A 24132-nucleotide genomic window follows, 5' to 3' on the forward strand; every position below is an offset into this window, starting at 1 on the left:
GGTAAAACTCATGTCTGTAATCGTGAAGTCTTGATGGACTTCAGTAACACTGTTAACCAGAAAACACATTTATATTTCAGTAGAATAAAGCTCTCATGATAAAGCTGACCTAAGAGGGGGAAATGAGCTTATGCACTTCTCTGTGGCTTATTAAAAAATGCATTAAAATTGTTCTTGGTTAACATCAGAAATAAATAGATTAAATGCTGTCAACCTCAGTTTAGTAACAGGTCTTGGGGAAGCAAATAACTGGAGCAGAAGACAACTTTGTTCTTAATTGCAGGTACATGGCATTAGAATTGTTTTGTTTACTTATACCTTGCTGGTTTCTGATCGCTTCTGCGAGTGTGCTGGAACACATATAGCCTCTGTTCTGAAGGTTTACAAGGGTTGGCATTTATCTCAATTGCTTGTCATGGCTCATGACATGTTCCTTATGTGTTAAAAACGGTGGCTAAAACAAGGAGAAAATGCAGCAAACAGCCTAAGGCTGGAGACTCTAGCCAGTGGTGTAGCTACACAGATACATCAGAGCTGATCAAAGTCTGTCAGGTGGATGCTCTGAGCTCAAGTTAATCCTGTCTACAAGCAGGAAGCCTTGCATCTGTGTGCATGAACTCCTGGCATTGCCCAACAAATTCCTTTAACTTTATATCTAAAGGAAGCAGCCAGCAGGGGGTCACTTCTCCCCTCCCTGCAGGGCAACCACAAAAGCCCTTGCTCTTGTGTGCATTTTTGCTTCCTCTTGGGAACGTGATTCAGTTTTGCATAACATCGTTAGATACTTTTTGGTCATACCATTCTTAAATTGACAAGCAATATATATTTTTTTATAATAATATGAGTTTGTAATATATTAACTCTATTGAGATGTTGTGGATTGCCTCCCTCTTAATACTGACTTACATCTATGCGTATCCACCCTTCCCCTTTATTTTTGCATTGCTTCTGTCAGAACTCGGTTGTCTATGCAGTGTGCTTAGTATTTTCATTTTGGGGCAGACAATTCAATGCGAACCAGTCATTGGGCTTGAGCTTTGCCGACATGAACAGAAAACAAGCTGTGAACAGCTCTTCCTTTCTCTGGCCGCAGTGCCACCTCTTGAGCACGGCTGTCAGAGCTGTTTGCATGGCTGTACTTAAATGCACTCCAGGCAAAGTCAGCCTGGTTAAAAACACGCTAGCAGCCAGGCTGGGTCAGGTTAAAAGTCCACCCAGCTCTGATCCCACTGTGAGTGATGACTCGAGGATGCTTAGGGCAGGGAAACAGAAGTACAGGCAGTCCTTCTGATGTGCTCACTCAGCATCCACCGGTCTGTGCTAGAGTTGTCTTGCTGTACTCACACTGTTGAGATGGGCAGCACTTGGTGGACCTTCCTTCCATTAATTTGTCAAATTGCTTTTTGAACGCACTTAACTTCAGACCTTTTTCACATCTTGTGGCAGTGAGTCCCACAGTTCATGTGTGCGGTATGTGAAAGCATATTTTTTCTTGATTGTTTGAAGCGCATTCACCATGACCTTCAGTGTATTGTGATACAACTTTTTGGTTATGTAAAATGGTGAATAATCCATTCCCAGTCTGTCATCATACTGTTCGCTATCTTGTGCCCTTCTGTCATAACCTCAGTGAGTTGTCTCATTTCCAGGCTAAAGCACTAGTCACTCCTTATATTAAATCTCTTTGATTCTGATAATCTTTGCATTGTCTTATATTGTTTTGAGATGAGGGCAGCCAGAACAGCATGCAGTATTTAACATGTGGAAGCACCCCAGTTTATGCAGGCAGGAGTTAATACTTAAGTTAAAAAGGTGTTATAGCATTCTGTTTTGTAACATTTCAATTAATTATTAATCCTCTTCTTTTTTCTTTTTTCTTTTTTCTTTTTTTTTTTTTTTATTTTATATTTTTCTTTTTGATCCCTACTAAGTATTGAGCTAATATGTTTTAGAAAACCAAACTGTTCAAAGTTGTGATTGAGCACTGCTTGTTGCCCTCATACAGTTACATCTGATTTTTCCAATAGGCATTATTTTCCATTTGTCAGTATTGGACTTCATATGTGATTTTTTTTTTCCTCCCTGCTACTCAGTGTCTTTAGATCCTCTTGGCAGTTCTGCACAGATAGTTTTAGACCTGACTACACTGAGCAGCCTGTGTGCCAACAAACCATGTTGGTTTGATGTGTGGCTTTGCAGCAGAGCAAATTGGACAGCCCAGTGCTTCCAGAAGGGGTGCTCCTGCTCGCCTTGCCCTGAATGTGGATGTGAAGAGCTCACACTTTGTCAGATGAGTGTGCAGTGCTGTTCTGCAGGGCTGAGAAGTGCTGGAGTTGGTACAAAGCAGGGGAGGCAGCTTCTTATCAATGGGCTGGGGAGCTGGATGTGGGAAGGAGCCCAGAAATGTGCCTTTTGGCAGCATTGAGCTGTTTTATCAGCTTACTTAACTCAGGAAGCTGTGTCTTGACCACTTAGCCCTTTTTCTAAAGTAGCACATATCATTGTGAGACTTCCTAGTAACTTTCCTCCATAAGAATTAGAAGAAAAAAAAAAAAGTCAGTCAATGCTGTATGAATGTTCTATGTTGTCATTATTTCCTTGTAGAAGTGTTGTTATATAGATGCAGAAATCCTTGAGAATTTGGAGAGGTACACATACTTGAAAATGAAGTTAAAAATACATGATCCAAGGTCACCAAAGTGTGGAGCAGTTCCATATTATGTTTTAATCTGGAACATATTAGGTACGCTTTAAAGACACAAGTCTTGTAAATAAATAGATATATAATAACTCTGTAAAATGGGCACATTTTATTATCAGTTATTTTCTGCCATTGAAAAACCTCAGGGACTGGAGGAACTTGTCCCCATTCACAGAACAAAATGGCAGTCATGTGCTACAGACGTGTACATTTTCCTTTGTGGAAAAATTGAGAGAGTTTGAAAGGTAGGGAAAGGTTATCATACAACATTTATATCAAAAATATCATGCTGCTTTTGTGTCCCCTTAGGTCTGTTGCTAGTGGGTTCATTTACTTGATTTAAGTAAGACCTTATTTCATTACAACTTTTAATTCCACTAACCATCAAGTTCTTGAAAGCAAGGGTCAAACTTAGCAAAATATGTAGAATAAGATGGAGTTCTTCTGTGACTGTGGTTAGGCTGGATGTTAGGAGAAATTTCTTTACTGAAAGGGTTGTGTGGCATTGGAATGGGCTGCCCAGGGAAGACATTGAGCCACCATCCCTGGAGGTCTTCAAGAAACGTGTGCATGTAGGACTCAGTAGCATGGTTTAGTGGTGAACTTTAGTTAAATGTTAGACTAGATGATCTTAGAGGTTTTTTCCAACCTGAATGATTCTATGGTTCTGTAATTTATCCTGGAGATAAATTACAAAATGCTCAAAATCAAAGTGCACAAGTGCCGAGCTTTAGATTGGGCTCAGTAACTTTACCTTTACTTTTCCCATTCAGCCTAAAAGTTGTACTTGAAAACATAGTCAGTGATATTTTTAAAGTTACTTTTTAAAGTGCTTCTAGGATTTTGTGCTCTGAAGAGAAGTAATCATGTAGGTAGGCAGCACTTCAAGAAGATGGAGTCAGGCTCCCTCTAACCCTGGTAAGCGGAGCTCTTTGTGCTCTGCAACCAGGGACAGAGTGTGGGACACGCATAGAGCTCTGCTGTGCTGTGTCAGTGACCGCCTGGTTTGTACTACCCAGTGATTTCTGTTTTTTTGTAGTTTCAGAATTTGAGACATCATTATTTCTGCATGATTTATAAGGTGCATACATGAAAATGAGCAATGCAAAATAGCTGCATAGATGATTGATGTTTTGCAAATGCATGGTAAGAGATTGCACAGTAAGGTCAAAATGAAAATAATCATGCAAAAAACAGTTCCCAGGTGAAAGTTTTGTTTTCAGTCCATTGGGAGAGGCATTTTCAGAGTTCACAGAATCTGTTTGTTCAGAGTCCTCTTTGTTTCCTGTTCCTTTCCTGGCCATGCCCATAGGTTATTTCCATGGAATAGAGAGTGAAGTTTCACTTTGCACTGCTCTGTCACTGTCCCTCTGCATGCCTGTATGAACATTTCCCAGCTCCATTTCCTCCACCCTTCCAGCATCTCATTTCAGGCAGCATTTTTAGAGATGCATTTGTTGCTGCTTGATTTTTTAATTAATTTTAAATATGTTGATGAGAAGAAATGTCTAAAAACACCGGGTAAAATTTTTGTGTATTCAGCTGTTGAATGGTTTTCCTTGAGCTGCTATTGCTACAAAGAACATCGCTTACGTAATCCTACATTGTTTGCAACTCATTTTCCACTTCTTTTCTCTATGGTAAAAAATTATATGAGGTCATATGTTCACAAAGCATGTGTGAAATGTGGCTTTTCCTTTGTATGTGTTACAACATGTCAGGAAATTAAAATCAAATCTCCCCTGGCCAGGTAAATTAGTGGTGGCTGGTTATCTAGCAGGAAATGCCCATCTTGTTTAGCCAATGGTTTTATAAATCATGGTCTTCTAACACAGCACAATCTTGAATGAAATATGGGCCTTCAAAGTCAGATAAAAGGGTTCAGTTCTGATAAATAAAATAAACAGAAATTTCTAACAAAAACATTGTACTAGAATGTGAAAAGAATAGTAGCAAAGGCTGCTGGCCACATAGCTTGAGTTGGGAAATACTGGTTGCTCTACTTTGTGCACTCATTCTTTAATTTACAATGGCTATATAACACAGGGAGGAGGAAGTCTCATTTAAACTGAGGTTTGTCCTCCAATGGTCATTCAGATGCAGTGAAAAGGGACCATGACTTAATGATGTGTGGTTCAGAAAGATCAAATCTGCATCTGTCAGCCTCCGTTCTTACCAGTCTGGCTTTGCTCTGTTTAGATTTGATTCCTACCCTTGCTCTTATCTGTTCCTTTTTGATAAACTCTGAAATGAGAGGAAATGTTTTTTTTGCATAATTTTCAGGAGTCCTGTTTCCTATTTCAGATCTGAAAAACGGCTTGTAGCACTAAGACCCTTGGGAACTTATTTTTCTGGATGGAAACTAGATGAGCATAATGAGCCTCTCTGCAAATTCAATATTAGTTCTATACCTAAGGTCAAGGAGAAGTTAATGACCATTTTTTACATACTGAAATCAGTTATGAAACTGACATTACATTTCATGTTTCTGTCATTTAAAATAATAATAATAATTAATTTATATGAAATTGATTTAAACTACAAAGCATAAGTATCATCACTCTCAGATTAGTATTTGAGAGAAACTAGCATCATTGTCAATTTTGCAGTAGTTCATTCCCAAATTTACAAGCACCTTTATTCCATTCCATGCTTGCTGTGCCTTTTTAGATACAAAGGTGATGAACAAGGCTGTAAGCTGGAGACTCTTTAATAATTTTTGCATTTTCTTTGTTTCTTTAATTAGCTGATTTACTCAGCTGATTGCACAGCTGTCTGGGCGACACCCCCCCAAGGGCCTGCCAACTGTTTCAGAGATATGTAGTGTACTCAGAAAAGGGAAATCTGTACAATGATTTGCATATATATATATATGCAGAAATAGTGGCAAGGAATGAAAAAGCTCAAAGGCAATTTTTGTATTGCTAATAAAAGAAATCATGTTAAGGATGAGCTTAAAAAGCTTTCTCTTTTCAGTAATTTCTGGGAAAAGATTACAGTTTCATGGTAAATAAGGAACCAATTCTCAGTTGGAGGGTTTTATTCCTGGGATTATCACTGTGTTTTATACGCAGCTTTTGGAGATTTCAAAGTTGTTCCGTGCTTGTTGTTTTTCCCCCTTTTATTTGCAATAAAACTAGGAAAACACAGCAGTATGTATGAAGATCTGGTCTGGCTTAAATGGTCCCCCAGACCTGAGCTTTGTAAAACAGTTACTTGCTGCTCATCTCCTTCCCACCACTCAGCTCTAGTGCCTTGTGTAAAAAGCTAGAGGACTTGTCTTTTATTTTCCCCAATTGTATCAACTGGAACTATTATTTTTTTCCCCACTCTGATAAATTAATAAGCATCAGCAAACATGACAGCATCATACAGCCCAGAGCTGCCATAGTAACCAACCTCTGTAGAGCCCTCTCTATGCCCTCCATGAAGAACAACAAGGGATATCACAAGCTCCATTGTTCAAAATAATAAAGTTTTCAAAAAACTTTAGAATCATATGATTTTTAAAAATGCCTTTTTTTTTTTTTTTCTGAGAAGTTTCATGCTGGAAACTTCCTTTGGATAAAAAGAGCGGGGGGGGGGGGGGGGGGGGGGGGAATAGGGGGGAGAGAAAAACAGAAAGAGAAGAAACATGCCTCTAAAAAATGTGGGATATAAGAAGAATGCTAGAAGTTGTGAACTTCCCAAGAGCTGATGATAAATCAACTGGTGCAGGCTGCTGGAGATTCAGAGCATTGGACTTTTCCCCCAGGGAATTTTCTTGCAGATTCCTGAGGTCTTTTCAGCAGTGATGGTTTGACAAGGCTGGAAAAACAGCCTATAACTATCCAGCAGGGATGAGATGGTGAAAATCTGCTGGCTTGTCAAATAAACAGAATTCTTCTATTCAGTGATAGGCTCTTTACCAAGTGCCAAGGTGTTGCCTGCCACCCATCTGTGGAGGGTACGTAGGTGCCCTTTGTTTATTAACTAGGAAAAAAAGATCCTGGTCCCATGGTTGGGCAGACACTTATTTTGGGGGCTGAATCTGTTGGTCACAATGATTTTGGGGACTGAAGCTGTGGCAACGCCAGCTTGCACGATGTCCCTCTGCTGCCTGCTGCCAAAGTGCTGCGTTCTCAACCAGGGCATCAAACCCAGACTAGTTTAAAGTTGTGGACCCAGGTTTATGTCTGTTCAGAGAGGGAGCAGCAAGGGTGGCAGGGTGCGGGACAGCCAGCAGTGATGCGGAGCTGAGTGTAGGACGAACAGATGTCCCTGCCTGCCGTGTCGTGCTGTCCAGCAGCAAAATGGTTAATGGCGGTGGCGTCCCCTCTGCAGCGTTTAAATAATTAGCTCTCAGAGTTCACACCCTATTAAGCCAAAGGGAGGAAGTTCACACCTCTCCTGGTGGTATTGTTCTGGTGGGGCTGGTTGCAGCGCCGATAGCGCAGGGGTTTGTCTGGGGAAGGTTATCTTCGCTGCCAGAAGGGGCAGAAAGAAGAAACTTCATTTATGGCAGAGGAAGAAAGCCGTGCTGCTGCACAATAGAGCAAAGCCTCTGGGAAGATTGTAATGCTGTGGGTTCCAGGACTTTCTTATGGATGGATTTATTATTATTTTTTTTAAACTGTCCTTTCTACTTTCACTCAGGCAAAAGATTCTGCCGTTTTGTGTCGCACAAAGTACGTGTTGTATGATGTGACTTCTAAAGATCTTGTACATCAAACACGATTTACCTTCAAGTATGGGGTGTACAGAGCAACATCTTGAGGGGCAGCACACTGTGCAATGCTGAATCCCCTGGCAGTGATGCTTCTGTAGGCACAAGACAGCAGTCGGTGCTGGGGGTGGCTCTTGGGACCCTGCTGCATGCCAGGCAGGCTAGCAGGGAGCTCTTTGGCATGCCTCCGATTCTCCAGGCTGCTGAGGGAGATGAATCTTAAATTTGCTTTATACTCTATGGCAAGGCCATAAAAGCAGGGGAGCACTGTGGGTCAGAACTGTTGACACAAAGGATGTGCTTGGTTCCTGTATCAGTGATGGTTGTGTTCCCTTTCCCTTCTAATCCCCTTGTGATGGCTGACTTTGCTGACATAGCTAGTACATGATTTACTTTTCCTTCTTATTTCTTTGTTATTTTTTTTCTGCTGATTTAATGAGCTGAAATCAGATTGCTAAAGGATAAAGCTCTCTCCTGCAAGAACTCTGTATTCCAAAGTTAGTTTTATAGAAGAGTCCTCTAGCTAGACCTCAGCTGTGGTCCACAGGGACTCAAGGAACTCAAATCAGATGATGCCCCTTGTGATCCTGAAGTGACCATAGAAAAGTCAACATCCTGAATTCCTTAGGCTAAGTTGCAAATGGACGCATTTGAGCTGCACATTAACAAGCTAATGCTCATTTAACGTCTTTTTCTTTCATTCATGGTGGCCTTTCCCGTAGATCAAAGGAGGAGAAATGCTGCAGGTAGAAAAGGGGGCCGGTCATTATACATTTGTATACAGACCAGGGTAGACCCCCTTTGCTTTTCTGTGGTGTTGCTACTTTGTCAGATGTGCTGGAGCATTTGTATCATAAGGAGAGAATCAGGGTTTATGCTGGCAGTAAAGGCAGTGGTTGGCCAAGCTCCAAAATTCACAACTTTTTTGCATGTACACATCACAGTTTTAGGGAGCTGTCCCAGAATCAACACTTTCCTGGGAAATAATTTCCCATCCCACCCTAACCTTCCTGTTGCTTTTCCTTCAGTAGAATTTGCAATGCCAAGTCTTTTTAGTCAAAAATTTAAGGCAACTGAGAGTAAGTGGGAAATTATCCTTGAATTCTTATACTTTATGGCTGAACACTTATTGCATGCACAAGAGCCTGTTAGGGCAGTGCTGAGGCCACAGCCACAGGCTGGTTTCCTGTGTGGGAATTCTTGCATACATAAACCTGTGTACGTCCCATGTCATGGGATGTCTGTGAGTTGGTACTGGGTTAGGATGCAGGCTGTGTACAGAGATAAAGCAATTTGTATCGTGTGTGCGTGTGTGATGACCCATGGAATAGGAGTATGGGATTCCTATAGGAATATTTTAAGAGATTCATGGTGGTTTTTTGTTGTTGTTGTTTTGTTTTATATATATAGACAAAACATGTAATAATCTTTTCACGCAGAAACCATGAAAATATAATTAAGGCTTGTTATTTGCCAATACGGCCACCTCAGTTCTCAAGGGACTGTATTCTTGTGGTTGAAAACAAGGTATTAGATGGTGTGATTCTTTCAGTATTACTCCCTCGATGTAGCTAAAGGATTCAAACTGTAGTTGGTTCTTGTGTGTTTGTTGGTTTGTTGTGTCCTCCCTGTCTCTTACCCAATCAAGTTTGTGATGGAAATGTCTTGAAAAAGAGGCTGACTCTGCTCCCTCCCTCCCAAGAGGGCTAGGAACACATCACTGGAAGGTCTAGGATTATTTTTTTTTCCTTTATGAAAATATTTACTGGTTCTTTTCTACATTCCTCATGCAGTCTAAACAACACTGAAGCCAAGGGGAGCTGCGTTTGGATTATGAACTTTTTCAGCTTTTTTAGAGCTGAGCTGTGAAATTGCTGATTAAAAACAAAACAAAAACAACTTTTTTTTTTTTTTTTTTTTTAAATCATGGGTTCATTTAGGGTATGTCTAAACTGAGGCCATTTTCTCATCAGCTGTAAAATTTTTCATGCTAAAATTGTTCAGCTCCTGAGGCTGTCTGTAACTGTGGAGGCTGTGGACATGCACCTTCCTCTTCTATTCCTGTCCCCTCTCTATTCACCAGCTGGGGTAGCAGCTGTGTGCTCTTTCTCTAAGGTTGGCTGGTTCATTTTGGTCAAAGTAGGTCTGGGCACTGGCCCTGGCCCTGGGCAAGGGTGGGGACACCCATAGCAGAGCAGCAAGCAACTGGTTATCAGCCACCAACCTTTTCCCCATCACAGCTGGTTGCAGCATCCCCACCTGCTCAGGCTTGTGGGAGAAGCTGCCTGGACCCATGGAGATCACCTGGTCACTTAAAATGCCATGAGTAGCAGCCAGCATCTGAGGGGATGCTTTGGCCATCAGTGGCTAGCACAAATTGATTTTAGGACAAACCAGGAAAGTAAAAGGAGAGTTAGGGAAATGTGTTTCTTCTGTCACAGCCATAGATTTGAGCAATTCACAAATGCTCAAACAAATGTATTTTTAGCATTTGCTATTGCCTTCTGGCATTGCAACATTCCTGTCTCATGCCTGTTGTTCTGAGTCACGTTCAGCACATCCATACCCTGAATGCTTCATGCCCTGCAGCTCTGGGAGGAGGAAGGCTGGGACTACAAGGGAAGGGGCTGCACAGAGCCCCTGGCATGGCTGCATGGAGTAGGTTGCCTTGAGAAACCATGGGATATGAAAGCAGGGGCCACACAAGGCTTTTGAGGCTGGAACTCCAGTTATGGCTTTACTGGATCATTACTTTTCCAGCAGTGTCACAATCATGTTTTGGTTTCATCTGGCTTTGAAGACTACTGTGATTTAACCCCAATTATAAATGCTTTGTGTTACAACTAGAGACTAACCTGGTATTTTCAGCATTCACCCTGAATTTCAGAGGTTGGCTGGTGAAATGGTGTCAGCAAAGCCACTAGTCCAAATTTGTATCAGACCTCTGTTTTCTTTAGATAGTGGATTTAAAAAAAAACAAAAACGAATAGAATATATTGTGTTGACAAAATTACTTTTTTTTTCTCTTTTTATAATTGCATCTGTATTACTTTTTATTTATTTATTTATTTATTTTAATGGTATAACCACGCAGGAAGAAAGAAGAATTGCAACCTCTATGACATAGCAATATGAACAGATATCCTGCAGTAAAAAGAAAATAAATCCGTATCCTTAGAGTTCATGAAGAGTCTAAAGATACTTTTCTTTTAAGGTGTTGGATGATGCTGGAGGTTTAAACCAACTTTACCTCGTGTCTGCAGCAGACTGAACAAGCCAGATCTCATGGCACCAGTTACCTGCATCAGCTCAGCTGTGGTAACCTGGCTGTGTCTAAAGGTTCAGGCTGAGAGCTCAGGACAGCTTTGGTGAAGGTGGCTGATGAAGCTGGGATAGGCGAGCTCTGCCACTTCAAGGATGCTTTTGTTGTTACAGCTATTATGGACAAGTCATTTAGTGTGTAGAAAAAGAACAATGGTATTTGAGAGTGGTGGTTGTAAGAAAAGTCACTTCTCACATGTTTCATTGAGTCTTATCTGACTTCTCTGTTGTGTGTCACATTTCAGAACGGCTGAGGGCTTGCTGTCCCCCCACCAAAATATTGTAGGAGGGAGTGTTGACTGGAAGGGGTTCTACTTGGGCTCTGTAGGTACTTTTGCACCCTATAGATATATCTGTTTGCAAAACAAGTCTGATGTGTCCCTCCAAAACTGGTCCCTGTTTCTTAAGCTATAGACAAGCTGATATCTCTGATTCAGCCCTTCCACAATTCATGTCTGATCTAAAACTTTTTTTTCTGAAGTCTGGCAAAACTCTGATGGTGTTAAGTGGTGTTGATTGAGCTAAGCTACAGGTTTCTCTTATTGAGCTAGCTGTGAATAATCTTCAGTCTTCTGTTACCATTTATTTTTGGAAATTATTTTAATGGATACTGGTGGTATTTGAGATTGAGATCACTGCTTACATAGAATTTTCCAAGGTTGAGATGAGGGATAAATCTGGTTATTTTGTTTAGTCTGATTTGACCTTCTGCAATAAAATGAAAATAAAGGGATGTCTGTTTTTCATTCTTCATGAGTCATTAAGTCTTGTTATAAGATATAGAAAAGATGGGAGTTTCCTTACATTGCACTTCTTTATCAGGAATAATACAGCAGCAGGAATATACCTATTCAATACTACATTTTAGTGTTTTGGTAAAATAAGGTATATAGAAGTCAGTCCAAAACCACTCGATGACTTAATTAGAAAGCTAAATTAGGAACCATGTTTGTTGAATGGTCATTGTGTTTGATCTAGCCTGGGCCATGCTGCTTTGGGCTTCTTGTGATTAGAACATACACACTTCCAATACATTCTTTCTTTCTTATTTTAGCAATTCATCAAAATGAAGAAAACAACAGTCAAGAAAAAAGAGGGCTAGAAGAGCTCAAGGATACCTCTGATGCTCAGGTAAATGTATAAGATTAACAGCATCTCAGAGACTTTTTCAGATCTACAAGTTGAAGGATCTGTTTCTGATAGCTGTTTAGTACTGGGAAATGGATTTCCCCCAGTGTTCTGAGTGGGGAGCCCATAGGAAAGAGAAAGTCTGCTGGATCATGTCATATGTGACTATTTAGAATAAGATTGATGATCACCCTGGGAATTAATCCCATGATGTTGAAATCGGGCAGCATTTTTAAACTCTCTCTGCTCTTTCTAGATAACACACATAGCATATACCAGATGTGAAAATAAAATGAGATGTGTTTAAGAGGCAAGGGCATATGACATTTTGATTGAAATTTAATCACTGTAAGTAGACATGCAATAAAATGAGGATACTTAAGAGTCACTTGAGTATAAGCAACAACCTTTTTTCTTTCCTTCCCTAACTGCCTTCATTTACAACCAAAGCATGCTTCTAGATATTACTCAGAAGAAATTTAACTACATTCTCAAGTATTTTACTGTGGGATTTCTTACCCCTTTTGATTTTGTGAATCTGTTTTGATTAATCTTCAGTTCATTCAGTCATTCAGTTCACTCATTCAAACTGAGCAAGCATAACTATATTAATCATTGTACTGGTACTGATTATTGTTTCTACTTTAAAATTGATTTCTCCCATTTTTGACTTTTTTTTTTTTAATTCTTCTGTGCCTCTTGAAAATCTGATATCTCCCACCAGTTGTCACCTTTTCTTTTCCTGACACATACAGCTTGTTGTTCCTGTCTCTGACTTCTTTCTTTACATTTTGCCAGCTATGATCTATGAGAAGCAGGATTTGCACTGATGTCTGACTAACACCATTCTAATAGGTACAAGCCCTGCACCCATGTCAGCAATACCTGTATCTTTCTAGAGGTACAGGTTCTCTTGAGCACTGTGAGTGCAGAAGAGACTGCAGACACCTTCTGTAGCACACCTGGATCATGACAGACACCTTGAGGGTACAGGCACAAGAGCCAGGGAGCATGTGGACATACCTCTTGTATCAGCCTGGGACTGGGACTTTTATCACAGTCTTCACAGTAATACTTGAGCAAGGTGTTCAGAAATGACCTTTGCTTTTCTGTTCTTAATTGCAGCAAGTCACTAATCTGTTTTGAAAAGAAAAAAGTGTAGGAGCCCTAAGGCATGAAAATTTTGTTACCTAACTGATTCCTAAATGACGTCAGTGTGACAAAGAGGGTCAGTCCTCTTACACTTGTGTGTGCACTAACATCACTGAAAAAAAATAATCTGGTTTACCATTTTCTTTTCCATGTTTCATAAATGCTCTGTTTTACTTGATGTTTGTAATTATTATTTTGGGGAAACACTTGTTTGCATTTATATAAGAGATATGAAAGGAAAGACTAAAATGTGTGCTCAAAGCTCATAAGTAGACAGCTAGTAAGATTGCATAGGCAGATGACCAAAAAACCATAAGAATTAATTGTTGGTATTTCTTTGCTCAGATCTTATTTGGTTGTAAATCACCTTCTAATGTTTACAAGAATTTGAAACACATTTAAAATTAATTATTAATTGAGGAGTTAACAGAAGTGTTGAAGTACTCAATGGGGAAGAGAGCAGTGGCATTGTCAAAGCAACTGTAGCTCTAATTTGTTCATTAGTCCCATAAAAACGACATTCTGCAAACACTGAATACAGTTTGGGTTAAGGGTGTGAATGATTTTTTCACTTTAGTGAGACCATGCAAGTGACTTGGAGCGAAGCAAATGATCTGTCTAGACAGTGGTGTATGGTTTTTAGTTTTCAGGTTGATCAAAGGTGAAGCCTGTAATAATTACATTGTTTTCAGAAGATGCAGACAGAGACAGAGGTACAGTGGGGAAAAAAATCTCTTCTGTTAGCAAAGTTTCAGGGTGTGGTGCCTGCTCTAAACTCTACTCTGTTAAGCATAGAATTGTCATGCCTTGGGGTTAGGTTACAAAACTGTTTGAAACATGGAGAAAATTCAGTACAGGGATTTTTGAAAGTGAGCATGCTATAAACAGTGTGCCATCCTGTCATCATGGGGATGTTTTAATTCAACTCCATATCACTACTAGCATATTCATTTATGGCTTTTGCAGATGAAATATTTTCCAAGGGATGTGCTGAAAAAGAAAATGTATTGTCAGCATCTTTCCTTTTCCAACCTCAGTATTGACTAATTCATTTTCTTTACCTTATTCCATTTCAAATATTCCATAAACACCTTTATTATAGCAGTTTTGTGCTGTGAATGGTAGTAAAGCCTCACTATAAAGCTCCTACATTATGCTATCATTCAGAAAGTTAAAGCCGGTTAAAATATGCAATTTCATAATTTTCACCTTCACATAGGTTAGTACTTGCATCTCTGCTGATATACATGAATCAGAGGGCTAAGCACAAACATTTGAGCATGCAGGATTGTGTAGGTTGTGTGCCTGCACAAAATACAGATTGCAATTGCATTTTACAAGTAGGATTTCTGGTCTTTACCCTTTTGCCTAAGAGCTTTAGAGGTATTACTTGGAAATTAAATTAATATTGACAAGTGAAAATGACCAGTAATATGAGACTAACAGTATCTTCACAACCAGCTTTTAGAAGCTGTCATCAATTAATTAGTTGAGATGGATGGTTTCTTATATTATTAAGCAGAAAGATTTATAGTGGAAAGTCAGTATAATTGAGGAAAATGGAATTAAGAGTGAGGGATTTGTATTTTCGTTCTTAATTATGAAAAAGCATATTTAGACTTTTGTGTTTTAAGTGTTATTTACTGCCAGAGCCAAATAAGTACATTTAACTTGATATTACTCTAACTTTCTCAGAAAATTTTAGTTGACTTTTTATCCTCCAGCAGCCCAATATAATAAATATATTTTTCCCATTCTTTACAATTCTTTAAATTAAAAAACAGTGGGGGGAGTAGGCACATGCTAAAAAGTAATGTCTCTACTTGGTGGTTATTTGAAGCAGGAGGATAACAGAATTCTTTAAAGAAATTCTCAGTTTGAATACAGGCAGTATTTGTGGCAGGGATAACAGGCTTGTAGCTAGTGTTACTTCTTCCGTGGGATGCTTATCTGTGTAGAACGCATGTTCTGCCTGAACACACAGTGAAAGGAGGTGAGGGCCATGTGCTCAAAAAGCAGCCTTTTTCCAGGATGTTTCTTCCACTTGAACATCCTGAAGCTGGTTGTTCCCTCCAAAGTGAAATCCCTCTTCCTCAGCTTAAAATAAGAGTTTTAGCCTTTAAGTTTTGCTTCGCAGGCTGGAGATGAATACTTGTGCAGCAGATTGAGTGGGGCATTCCTGTTGGATATCTGACATTTGAAGGATAGGAACATGTAACCATCCATGCCTCATGTAGATCATGGTCTGACTTCTTGGGTGCAATGTAAAGGTGTGAAAAGTGCCCCTACAGTAGTTATAGCCCAAATCCAGAGAGGCTGCAAATCTTTATAGTCCCAAAGCCATAACACTGATTTGTCCTTATCCTACAAGCCTGCGTGGATTAGAGTGCACAGATGTTAGAGTACACTCTGCTAGAAGCATCCATAAGCCATGAAATAAGCTGGCTTGGCTCTAGTTGATGTCCCCACATCAGCCAAATCTGTGATAATGGTCTAGGCTCCCTGTGTATATTAGTGGAGAAAAATGTGAGTTTTAGGAAAGAAATCATTTGGCCATTTTAAAAAGTACTGTAGAGTTAAATAAATAAAAATATTACCCTTCATAGGTACCTCTTCTATATTGATTAAAGAGAGTCTGGACAACTAGTTCATTGTATTCTTCTGCATTTGATAAAATCCATCTCACTCCTGATCTGCAGGTGATAAGTGTGTCAAAGTTGGCTAATAAATCCATATCCTTGATTTGGGAGATGAGGAGCTAATCTCATAGAAAATGTAAGGATCTTCAAGTTTGGCACTACGATTCCTTATTTTTTGGTGGATTTCAGACCTTCATACCAGTGCTTAGATTCATTATCTGAAAAGGTTTTTGTGCCTCAGGATGTTGGGGATGAAGCATAGAACATGCAAAGCACAGGCTGTATCCCAAATTCTTTCCTTCTTTAGAGTACAAGTCACTGATGAAGGCTTGTGAGGAGATTCATCCAGACTGTTTTATGAATTTTTGAGCAAACACTGATTCAATAAAACTCAGGATGAGTAGTAGAAAGACAAGTGTGGAGGATAAAGGTTTATTTGCAGATTGCCTCTGAAGTCATATAGCAATAACATAGCTGTGCCACATGCCAAGGCATATGCAGTGCTATCAGGAAACATCTGGGTTAATAAAAGCTGTGCAGTATCATTGAGCCAGTTCTTGATGCAGAGGCTATATCCATGACCATATCATGGATAGTAATATTAGCCACTGACTGCAGTGAGCAATTTAGCCTGTCAGCTGACTTTCTAAGGCATGGGTCTGGTGTACCTGTGTGCAAGCATGAATCTGAATTTATATATACAACCTTGTTGTAAAACAACCAGTGTTATGGTGAAATGCTATCAGCATAGCTTGTATAACTGGCAGAATATCAGCTAAAAAGTAGTTCTAGTGTAGTTTTTAAAGTAAATCTCATTTTCTATCCTAAACAGAATTGGACTATATAATTTGTTTTAAGTAGAATACTTAAATGCGGTGCAACTTTCTTTTAACTCTTACAGCTTGCATACATGAAAAATTGGTGGAGCTGGAGCGATGGGAATTGCAGCCTGTTATTTTTAGGAGTGACTGTGTTGCGCTTCATTCTTTTTCCAGGGCTGTTCCTGGCTAACTTTCCCATGAGTTTTTAACCTCTTGCGCTTGTTCTGATGTAACAGGAAACAGGCTGACAGGAACAAACAAAACACAGCATATCAGTCGCACACATAGTAGCACTTGATTTAGTTAGCCCTGCCTTCGTTCCTCCAAAGTAGACACATTTGGAGGTTCAGATGTGCCTCAGCTCTTGAGTTGTTTCCCAGGGAGCAGCATTTGTGTTTAGCGAGCGGCACAGAGTTCCAGCAAATATGATCAAACAGATGCATTTCTTTTAAGGTTGAAATTTTGTGGCAGTGCCATGTCCTGGGATTGTGGATTTAAGTATCTGTTTGCTCTTTCTCCCACCCTTAAGGCAGGGGTTTTGTGCAAGCTTCAGGAAAGAGATGACATTGGACGGATTGAGCTAGTCCAGAAGCTGGCACGAGAAAACTGTCAGTTTTTGCAGGCGGATAGAAAACAACCAGAGAAGACTGAACAAGTAAGACATTTCTTGTTTGGGTTTTCTTGTTTGTTTCTGGTAGGGGAGGGAGATTTAGGTCAGTAAACTGAAATAGCAAAGCTGATGGTCAGATTCCAGGACACACATTAGTCATGGGGCTACAGCTGTTCTCTTCTGTCATTTACATTTCTCTGAAGTGCATTGAATTCAATAATTGTCAGCACACTTAAATTATTATGTTGTCAGTAACGGTCAGTTACTATTATTAATATCTTATGTGTGATGAAAAAGCAGATTATTTCAGGATGCTTAACACCAAATTATTGTTAGTGATTAAGAAATTCTTGTCCTTTTTAGGATGTGTTTATACAACACATAAGGAATATGAGTGCTTAGAGTATTTAATTTATCTTAAAGAAAATTACTTTGCTGCTTTGGAAAGAAGCATTGGCTGGAGCTTTTCAGAGTGAATTAAAAAGGATAGGGAGTTCAGCAGTTTCATAAAAAAAAAAAAGTGCTTTCAACCAAAGTCATACTAAAGAAAGCAGTATTCTCTTTAATGCTCCTGAAAGCACTTATTCAAATGTTAATAACTGGATTTGAAAAGTCACTAAAACATGACTACTCTGCTTATAGCACAATGTATCCTAGTTTTGTTCTCCTGCTAAAGATTTCTATTCTGATTGCATATTCAGCTAAAGGTGCCCAGGCTAATAACTGCAAGAAACAACAAAAATCCTACCTTGTCCTCGTGTATCTTGCTGTCATATATATGTAATTTCTTCCATTTTCTACTTGCTGGACAGCAGAAGAAAGACTTATGCTTTAGAAAATAATTACTTTACAGCTCCTCTGCAAGCTCCTTCCTACTGAAGTAAGGCTGTACAAAGGAAAAAGAGAAAGATGAATTCTTATTTCGGAGCTTCACGCAGTTCTGTTCAGCAGTGCATAAGGTCTAGTCTCATGTAGTTAAATATGCAATTGTATCAGTAGGTGCGCACAAGGGAGGAGAGTAATTAGCCAGGCGCAAATCCCTGAGATTGAATTGTTCCTCAGCTGATTCACTGGCCGTGGACAGCTGGCAGAATTTCCATATATCTATAAACCGTATCAGCAAAGTGCAATTAAAAGTTTAGGAGCTTAAGCAAAGAAGATTTTAAGCCAGGAAAGGTTCCTAATTGTGTTTTGGGATTTTGAAGCAAGATTACAGGCTTTGTGGGCAGAGGGGAGAAGGGTATATTGGGACAGATAGTCCAAAAATTCAGTAGTGTTTTTGCTGCTTACTCCAGTCACTGCAGAGTGTGGTGGGGTGTCAGCTGTGGTTTTGCAGCTATGCAGATTACAGCACAGCTCTAAAAATGGAAAAGAAAGAGGCGCTCAGCTTTTCTTCTCATTTGAAAAGTATGATGCATCGCAATAGCTGCTATTTAGGACTTGAATGGCTCCAGTTCAGCAGCAGCTTGAGCGAGCTGCTCATGTTCTTACTGGGTGGTATAACACAGCAGTTATTGCTCTTGGGTAACGATGTGCCTTTAGACCTAGGAGGGCCAGGAAATACAAAAGCTGCCTGAGAGCCTTTGCAGCCCAAGTACAGGTCATTCCTCATATGCCCTTTATTTCTAGATGGGGAGCATCTTACAGCTAGCACTGGCAATAAAAAGTTTCAATGTGCTCCCCCCACCCCGTTCTGCACTTTGCTGGTTGTAGGGTGGGTGGTGATGTGGCTGTTACCTACTGGCCTGGCAGCCCATGCTCAGCTGTGAGAGAGGCTTGCAGCCCTCAGTGTGGGCACTAAGACCCCAGCTCACTTATTTCGTTAGGAATATACACCAGAAAGGCACCATTGAATGTGGGAAAGGTGTGGCACAGGCTTCTCAGTTTAGCTTAGTCAAGTAATTTACTGCTGCTGGGAGGAAAAAAAAAAAAAAAGCCTTGACATGGTGGGGGCGGTGGGAACTCAGGTCAGGAACATTCAGGAAGATGTGAGCGTCCATCCCTTCCTCTCCCTCCCTTCCCATCTGAGAGCTGCTCTGGCGCATGTGGCAGGATTTGGCTCTGGGCAGAGTTCATTCCTGCAGGCAGCTGTTCCTGCTCTTCTCTGAGGAGCAGAGCAGCAGGTTATTGCTGGGAGTGCTGCCTGTCTGTGGGCTTCTGGAGCTCCCCCCAGTCCTGCTGCTGCGGGAGTGATGGCAGATTCATTGGCATCAGCTTACTGCCCAATCCCTGGTGCTCAGTTGAAATGTTAGAGGAACAACATGTTCAGGGTGCGGTGTCCTTACAAACTGATGTGTAGCATTTCTTTCTTTCTTTCTTTCTTTCTTTCTTTCTTTCTTTCTTTCTTTCTTTCTTTCTTTCTTTCTTTCTTTCTTTCTTTCTCTTTCTTTCTTTCTTTCTTCTCTCTCTCTCTCTCTCTCTCTCTCTCTTTCTCTCTCTCTCTCTCTCTCTCTCTTTCTCTCTCTCTTTCTTTCTTCTTTCTAAAAAGCATTTAGCTTTCTCTTAGATTGCTTTCTCAGAAACACAGGATAATGTACGCTCCCTATAGACAGTAAAACGGAGCCTCTTGGCATGTTCTCCACAGGACCCTCATTTCTCAGCAAGCATCTCTGCACTAAAGCTTTCACCAGCATTCCCTCCTGGTGAGCTCAAGCTGCGCTTTCACGGATGGTCTGCCTTCCTCAGAAGGCTGCCGTTCGCTCTGTAAATGCAATGCACGAGCATCCCGCAGGGCCCCTCGTTCAGCACGGCGGGAGCTGGCTGGCTAGGTCTGGGCCTAAAACTGCTGTTTCCTAGATGGCCAAGGGGGTATTGGGGCTCAAAATGGAGTTTTGATTTGTTGTCCACTGGGAATATGGAATTCTATGGAAAATAATTACTTTGGTTGGAAAAGACCTTAAGATCACCAAGTTCGATCATCTGCCTAACACTACAAAGTCCATCACTAACCCATGCCCCTTAGTGTCACATCCACTCATCTCTTAAATGCCTCCAGGGAAAGTAACTCCACGGCTTCCCTGGGCAGCCTGTTCCAGTGTCTAACCACCCTTCCCATGAAGAAATTCTTCCTGATATCTAATCTAAACCTCCCTTAGCATAACTTCAGGCCATTTCCTCATGTCATAATGTGAAAAGGAAATGTCTGATGTGAAAAGGAGAAAATAAAAAACAAAGAACCTTGAGCACAGGGCTAAAATTCTGAATATGCATACTTCAAGTCTAAGTGGACTATATTCCACACCTCTCACTCATGTAAAAATGCCAGGAAAATGGAATTGTGGCTCCTCTCTTGCTACTCACTGTGTTTCTAAAACAGATCTTTTCAGACTAGTACAATGTCTCATTTTTTTTCTGTCAACTGAAGAATGTGGTACCCAGTGTACCCAATAGCTTTTTCCTATAAAATGGATGAGGTGTGGAGCTGCTTGGGGAAAGGAACCTTGCCTGTCTTTGTAGCCCTGAGTGTGATGGGGATCTAGTTTGTGGCAGGGCTGGTAAGCCCTTCTGTGGCTCCAGTAACTAATGACCAACTTCAATTGGATCTGGGAATGGAGCTTCTTGACTCATGTAGGAAAGGTAAATGACAAGTGGGGAGTCAAAAATGCCTGGTCTTCCTACAGTGCAGAGGCTTTGGGGCAGATATACCTAACTGTGTTTTTCAAGGTATGATGCTGGGGGCTGTGGTCTGTGGCCTACAGTGGGCAGGTGAAACGTTCATTGCTTTGGGCTGCTGGTTCAGAATGAGGTGAAATACAATTATTTTTTCTCAGAAAGAAAAGCAGATAGTCTGGGAGAGGGGAAATGTGTCAGCTGGGTGGTTCACAGGAGGAAACAGCTCATTTAGGAATTGAGGTAGCAGAGATAACAGGGTCCTTGGGCTTGGATGTGTTCTGGAGGGCACAAAATGGGGTACATATATATGCTGATTTTGTAAATGTTTACGTTTTTACTTCATACTTCATACAACATCCAAGTCAGAAAGTCCACACTCTTTTAGTTTCAGGTTTGTGGTATGTGCTGTTTTTTTTTTTTTTTTTTTTTTTTTTTCTTTATAATTTAAAAACTTCTGTCCACAAGCTCTGTTGTATGTAAACTGCTTATTTTTTTCTGGCACCACAAGCTTGTTATGACCAGGTTATACAGGTATATTGGGATTTGAGACACTTCTGCAGCACAGTGCCAAACTCCTCTCTAGTGAATATACTGTTTGCAAAATTCTCTAACTGTAATAGTGCTTACAGACTTGTTGAGTAAAACAAAAACTAATTTACGATGTTTTTTTTTTGTTTGTTTTTTTTTTTTTTTCCCATTCTCACTTGTTAATGTGTTAGAATAAGGTTCTTAATTAAGGCAATGAACCTACCATATGTGTTAGGTTTCCTAAACTTCAGTTTTGTTAATGAGTAAATAGTAGTAAATAAGCTTCTAAATAGGCAGATCAGCTTCTTCTCTGAGATGTCTCATTCCTACAAGGTAAAAATGTGTTGATAACCATTTTGTTTTATTTTATTTTATTTACTTTATAAGATGCACAGAAGTTATTTTAACTTCAAATGTGTGCTAGACTAAAAATAACTACGCAAGCTTGCAGTTGTAATTTTATCATTACAAACAAATTGTGCTCATAAGCCTGGGAAAAATGAAAATGGAATATTTGTGTTTTTATGTTATCTAAATATTTCATTCCTGTAAGATATAATATAGAAAACAAGCTCTGTACATAAAGCTATTTGAAATAATTTGTCATTGCTTTTTTGGTCAAGTGTACATTTGAGATGCATATGCATCTACATTGTATCTTCTTTTGGACCTTCTTTTAAGCACCTTCAGGCTCACTTAAATAATGCCTTTGCAAGGGACTTGATGCTATTTGTACAGTATTTCCAGGTACTAATTCAATGAAGTGTTGAACTGATTAAGAAAATCCCATCCTTTTATAAAGTCATTGCCTTAACAAAACTGTAAAAGTGTTGTAAAGGTCTTTTTACCTCAGCAACACAGGGAAAATATTCTCTAGGTTATACTGTTGTTTTCATAGTCAGATGAGAATTGCAAATTCACACTAACGTTCAAAGAAAATTGACAGTTCTCTAATGTGTAGAGACCAACCGAAGAATAAAAATCCATTTATTCAACTGCATAAATTATATTCTTATCTGGGGCTATTTCAGTACCTCAGTGCATTGGTGGGGAGGGAAGTGTTTCCTAAATCTGGTAATCCCTTTACAGATTAATGTATGTATTAATAAGCGTTACACGCTGTTTAAAAGTATGAACGTACATACAGCTTGAAAGTATTGATTCTGTGACTTAGCCAATTCAAGATGAAAGAGCTATATCATAGCAAGGCAGGTACATTTTCAGAAGGACAACAGATATTTAAGGACAGTTTTGTTAATTTACTGGGCACTAACTTTTGTAATCAGTGGTCTCATTAAGAAGACGGATGATTTGCTCACTGAAGCAGGTTCGTGGACGGGCTGAGGCTGTTAAAAGGCTTACAAAAGAAGATTAACGATTTAGAGCCTGGGGTTGTACAGATTACTCACAACTGAAGAATTTCTTGAGGAAATTCCAGCCATGAGACATCAAGGTTATTTCAGGGTGCACCTATCTGTCCAGCTGGATGCCTGCAAAGCGAGGAGAATGAATGTCAGGACATGCCCGGAGTTGCAGTGGTCATTACCTTGGCAAAGCAACGTCCTTGTGCTGATGCAGTCATTGGTCTGGTTGTCAGAAGTCAGGGCTTGGATGAAAAATATTCTTTAAAACAAGTGATATCCAATGATGTCTGAATGCAGAAGGTGACTGAAATCTGTGCTTTACTTTTTAAAAAACCTCATCATTACTTTTGTTACGTTTTCTCTGGCTGGGGTAGATCGATTAGGTGCCTTGAGTGTAGATTTACTGTTTTTTTCTCCCTTTTATTATAATGGAGGTTATTTTGTATCTGCAGCAGAACTGTGGATCAAATGGACATAACAGAGATAGCACAGTCAGTGTTTGTGGGTACCTTCGTGGCTTAAATAGAGATGAGATGGTATAGATATCTGAAATCATTGGAACAGAAGGAATTTAGCTATTTTCCTTCATATCTCTTCACTCCTACAACGTTAGCAGAGGCAACTGTACCAGGGAAAGATGTTTGCAATTTTGACTTTGTAGACTTCAACTAAAAGCCAAGAAAAACAACAACAAAAAAAAGTCAATCAGTGAGGTTGTCAGTTTATTGCTCTGATTAAGAGTAAGCAATTAAGAGATAGGTGCATGCTTGCCATGGAGGTAACCTGAAGTTCAAGTCTCTAGCCTGAATGAGGAGGAACAGGGACACAGATTAGTTCTGTCATGTTCCAGAGCGTGTCCTGTTCCTGAATGTCAATCTTTCATCTGCTGGAATGAATACATAGCCCCAGGTGATCACCTGCTCTGGGTAAGCCAACCTCTTTATCTTTTGAGAAGAAAAGACTTCTGCATGTCCTAGGATCTTTTCAGTGTGGAACAGGCACAGGCATCTTTTTGAAACGGAAAAAGTTGAACAGAGATTCAAAAAAATTTCCTGTTCAAAAAAGTTGAACAGGAAACTGCTCAGATGTAGAATGGGGATTGCTTGGCTGCTAGAAAAAAGTTTTGTTTCAGTCTCTTGAAAGGTTTTTTTTTTTTTTTAATAAAAGTATTTTTATTTTCCTATGTTTTTAAGAGAATTTACTATTCCTTTTGTTGAGTCTGCTTAATGTGGCCCATGTTTTGGATGATAACGCCCGACTGCCAGCTGTGCAAAGAGACAGTGAGGTGGTAAGATCCTTCTTCCTGTAAAAAATCCCACAATGGAGGAGATTCACGCTTGTGCTCACATGATGTGCTGTGCGTGTAGGATGGGAGCATGTGCAGGATACTGGGAAACTCACTCTTTTCCTTTGAGTCAGGTTTTGTATTCCCATAATACTTTCTTTCCTCCAGATGCTTGGCCTAGCATTTAAAAGAAAAGAAAGCCTAATTTGTGCCTCTTTGATTTATTCTGTAACATTAAAGGACTTTGTATAGAAGGAAATTCCACG

General features: G+C 39.9%; 1 protein-coding gene and 1 long non-coding RNA gene across 4 annotated transcripts in view; one reads left to right on the forward strand and one right to left on the reverse strand.

Annotated features, from left to right (window-relative positions):
• LOC140001595 (uncharacterized) overlaps nucleotides 1-19390 on the reverse strand; it is a 62137-nt gene extending 42747 nt beyond the window's left edge. The window contains exon 1 of the long non-coding RNA XR_011806975.1: nucleotides 17826-19390. This is a non-coding gene — a long non-coding RNA (uncharacterized lncRNA). The remainder of the gene's footprint in view (nucleotides 1-17825) is intronic.
• The window catches only part of RAPGEF5 (Rap guanine nucleotide exchange factor 5), a 160409-nt gene that overhangs the window by 53498 nt on the left and 82779 nt on the right, over nucleotides 1-24132 (forward strand). For 2 of the 3 annotated variants that reach the window (XM_038174149.2, XM_072033552.1), the window contains exons 8-9: nucleotides 11782-11858; nucleotides 16997-17122. In XM_038174149.2, the coding sequence (XP_038030077.1) occupies nucleotides 11782-11858; nucleotides 16997-17122 (203 nt within the window). The remainder of the gene's footprint in view (nucleotides 1-11781; nucleotides 11859-16996; nucleotides 17123-24132) is intronic. The other variant, XM_038174150.2, reaches the window with a different exon arrangement.

The sequence above is a fragment of the Anas platyrhynchos genome, chromosome 2, assembly GCF_047663525.1.
Source record: "Anas platyrhynchos isolate ZD024472 breed Pekin duck chromosome 2, IASCAAS_PekinDuck_T2T, whole genome shotgun sequence".
NCBI lineage: Eukaryota > Metazoa > Chordata > Aves > Anseriformes > Anatidae > Anas > Anas platyrhynchos.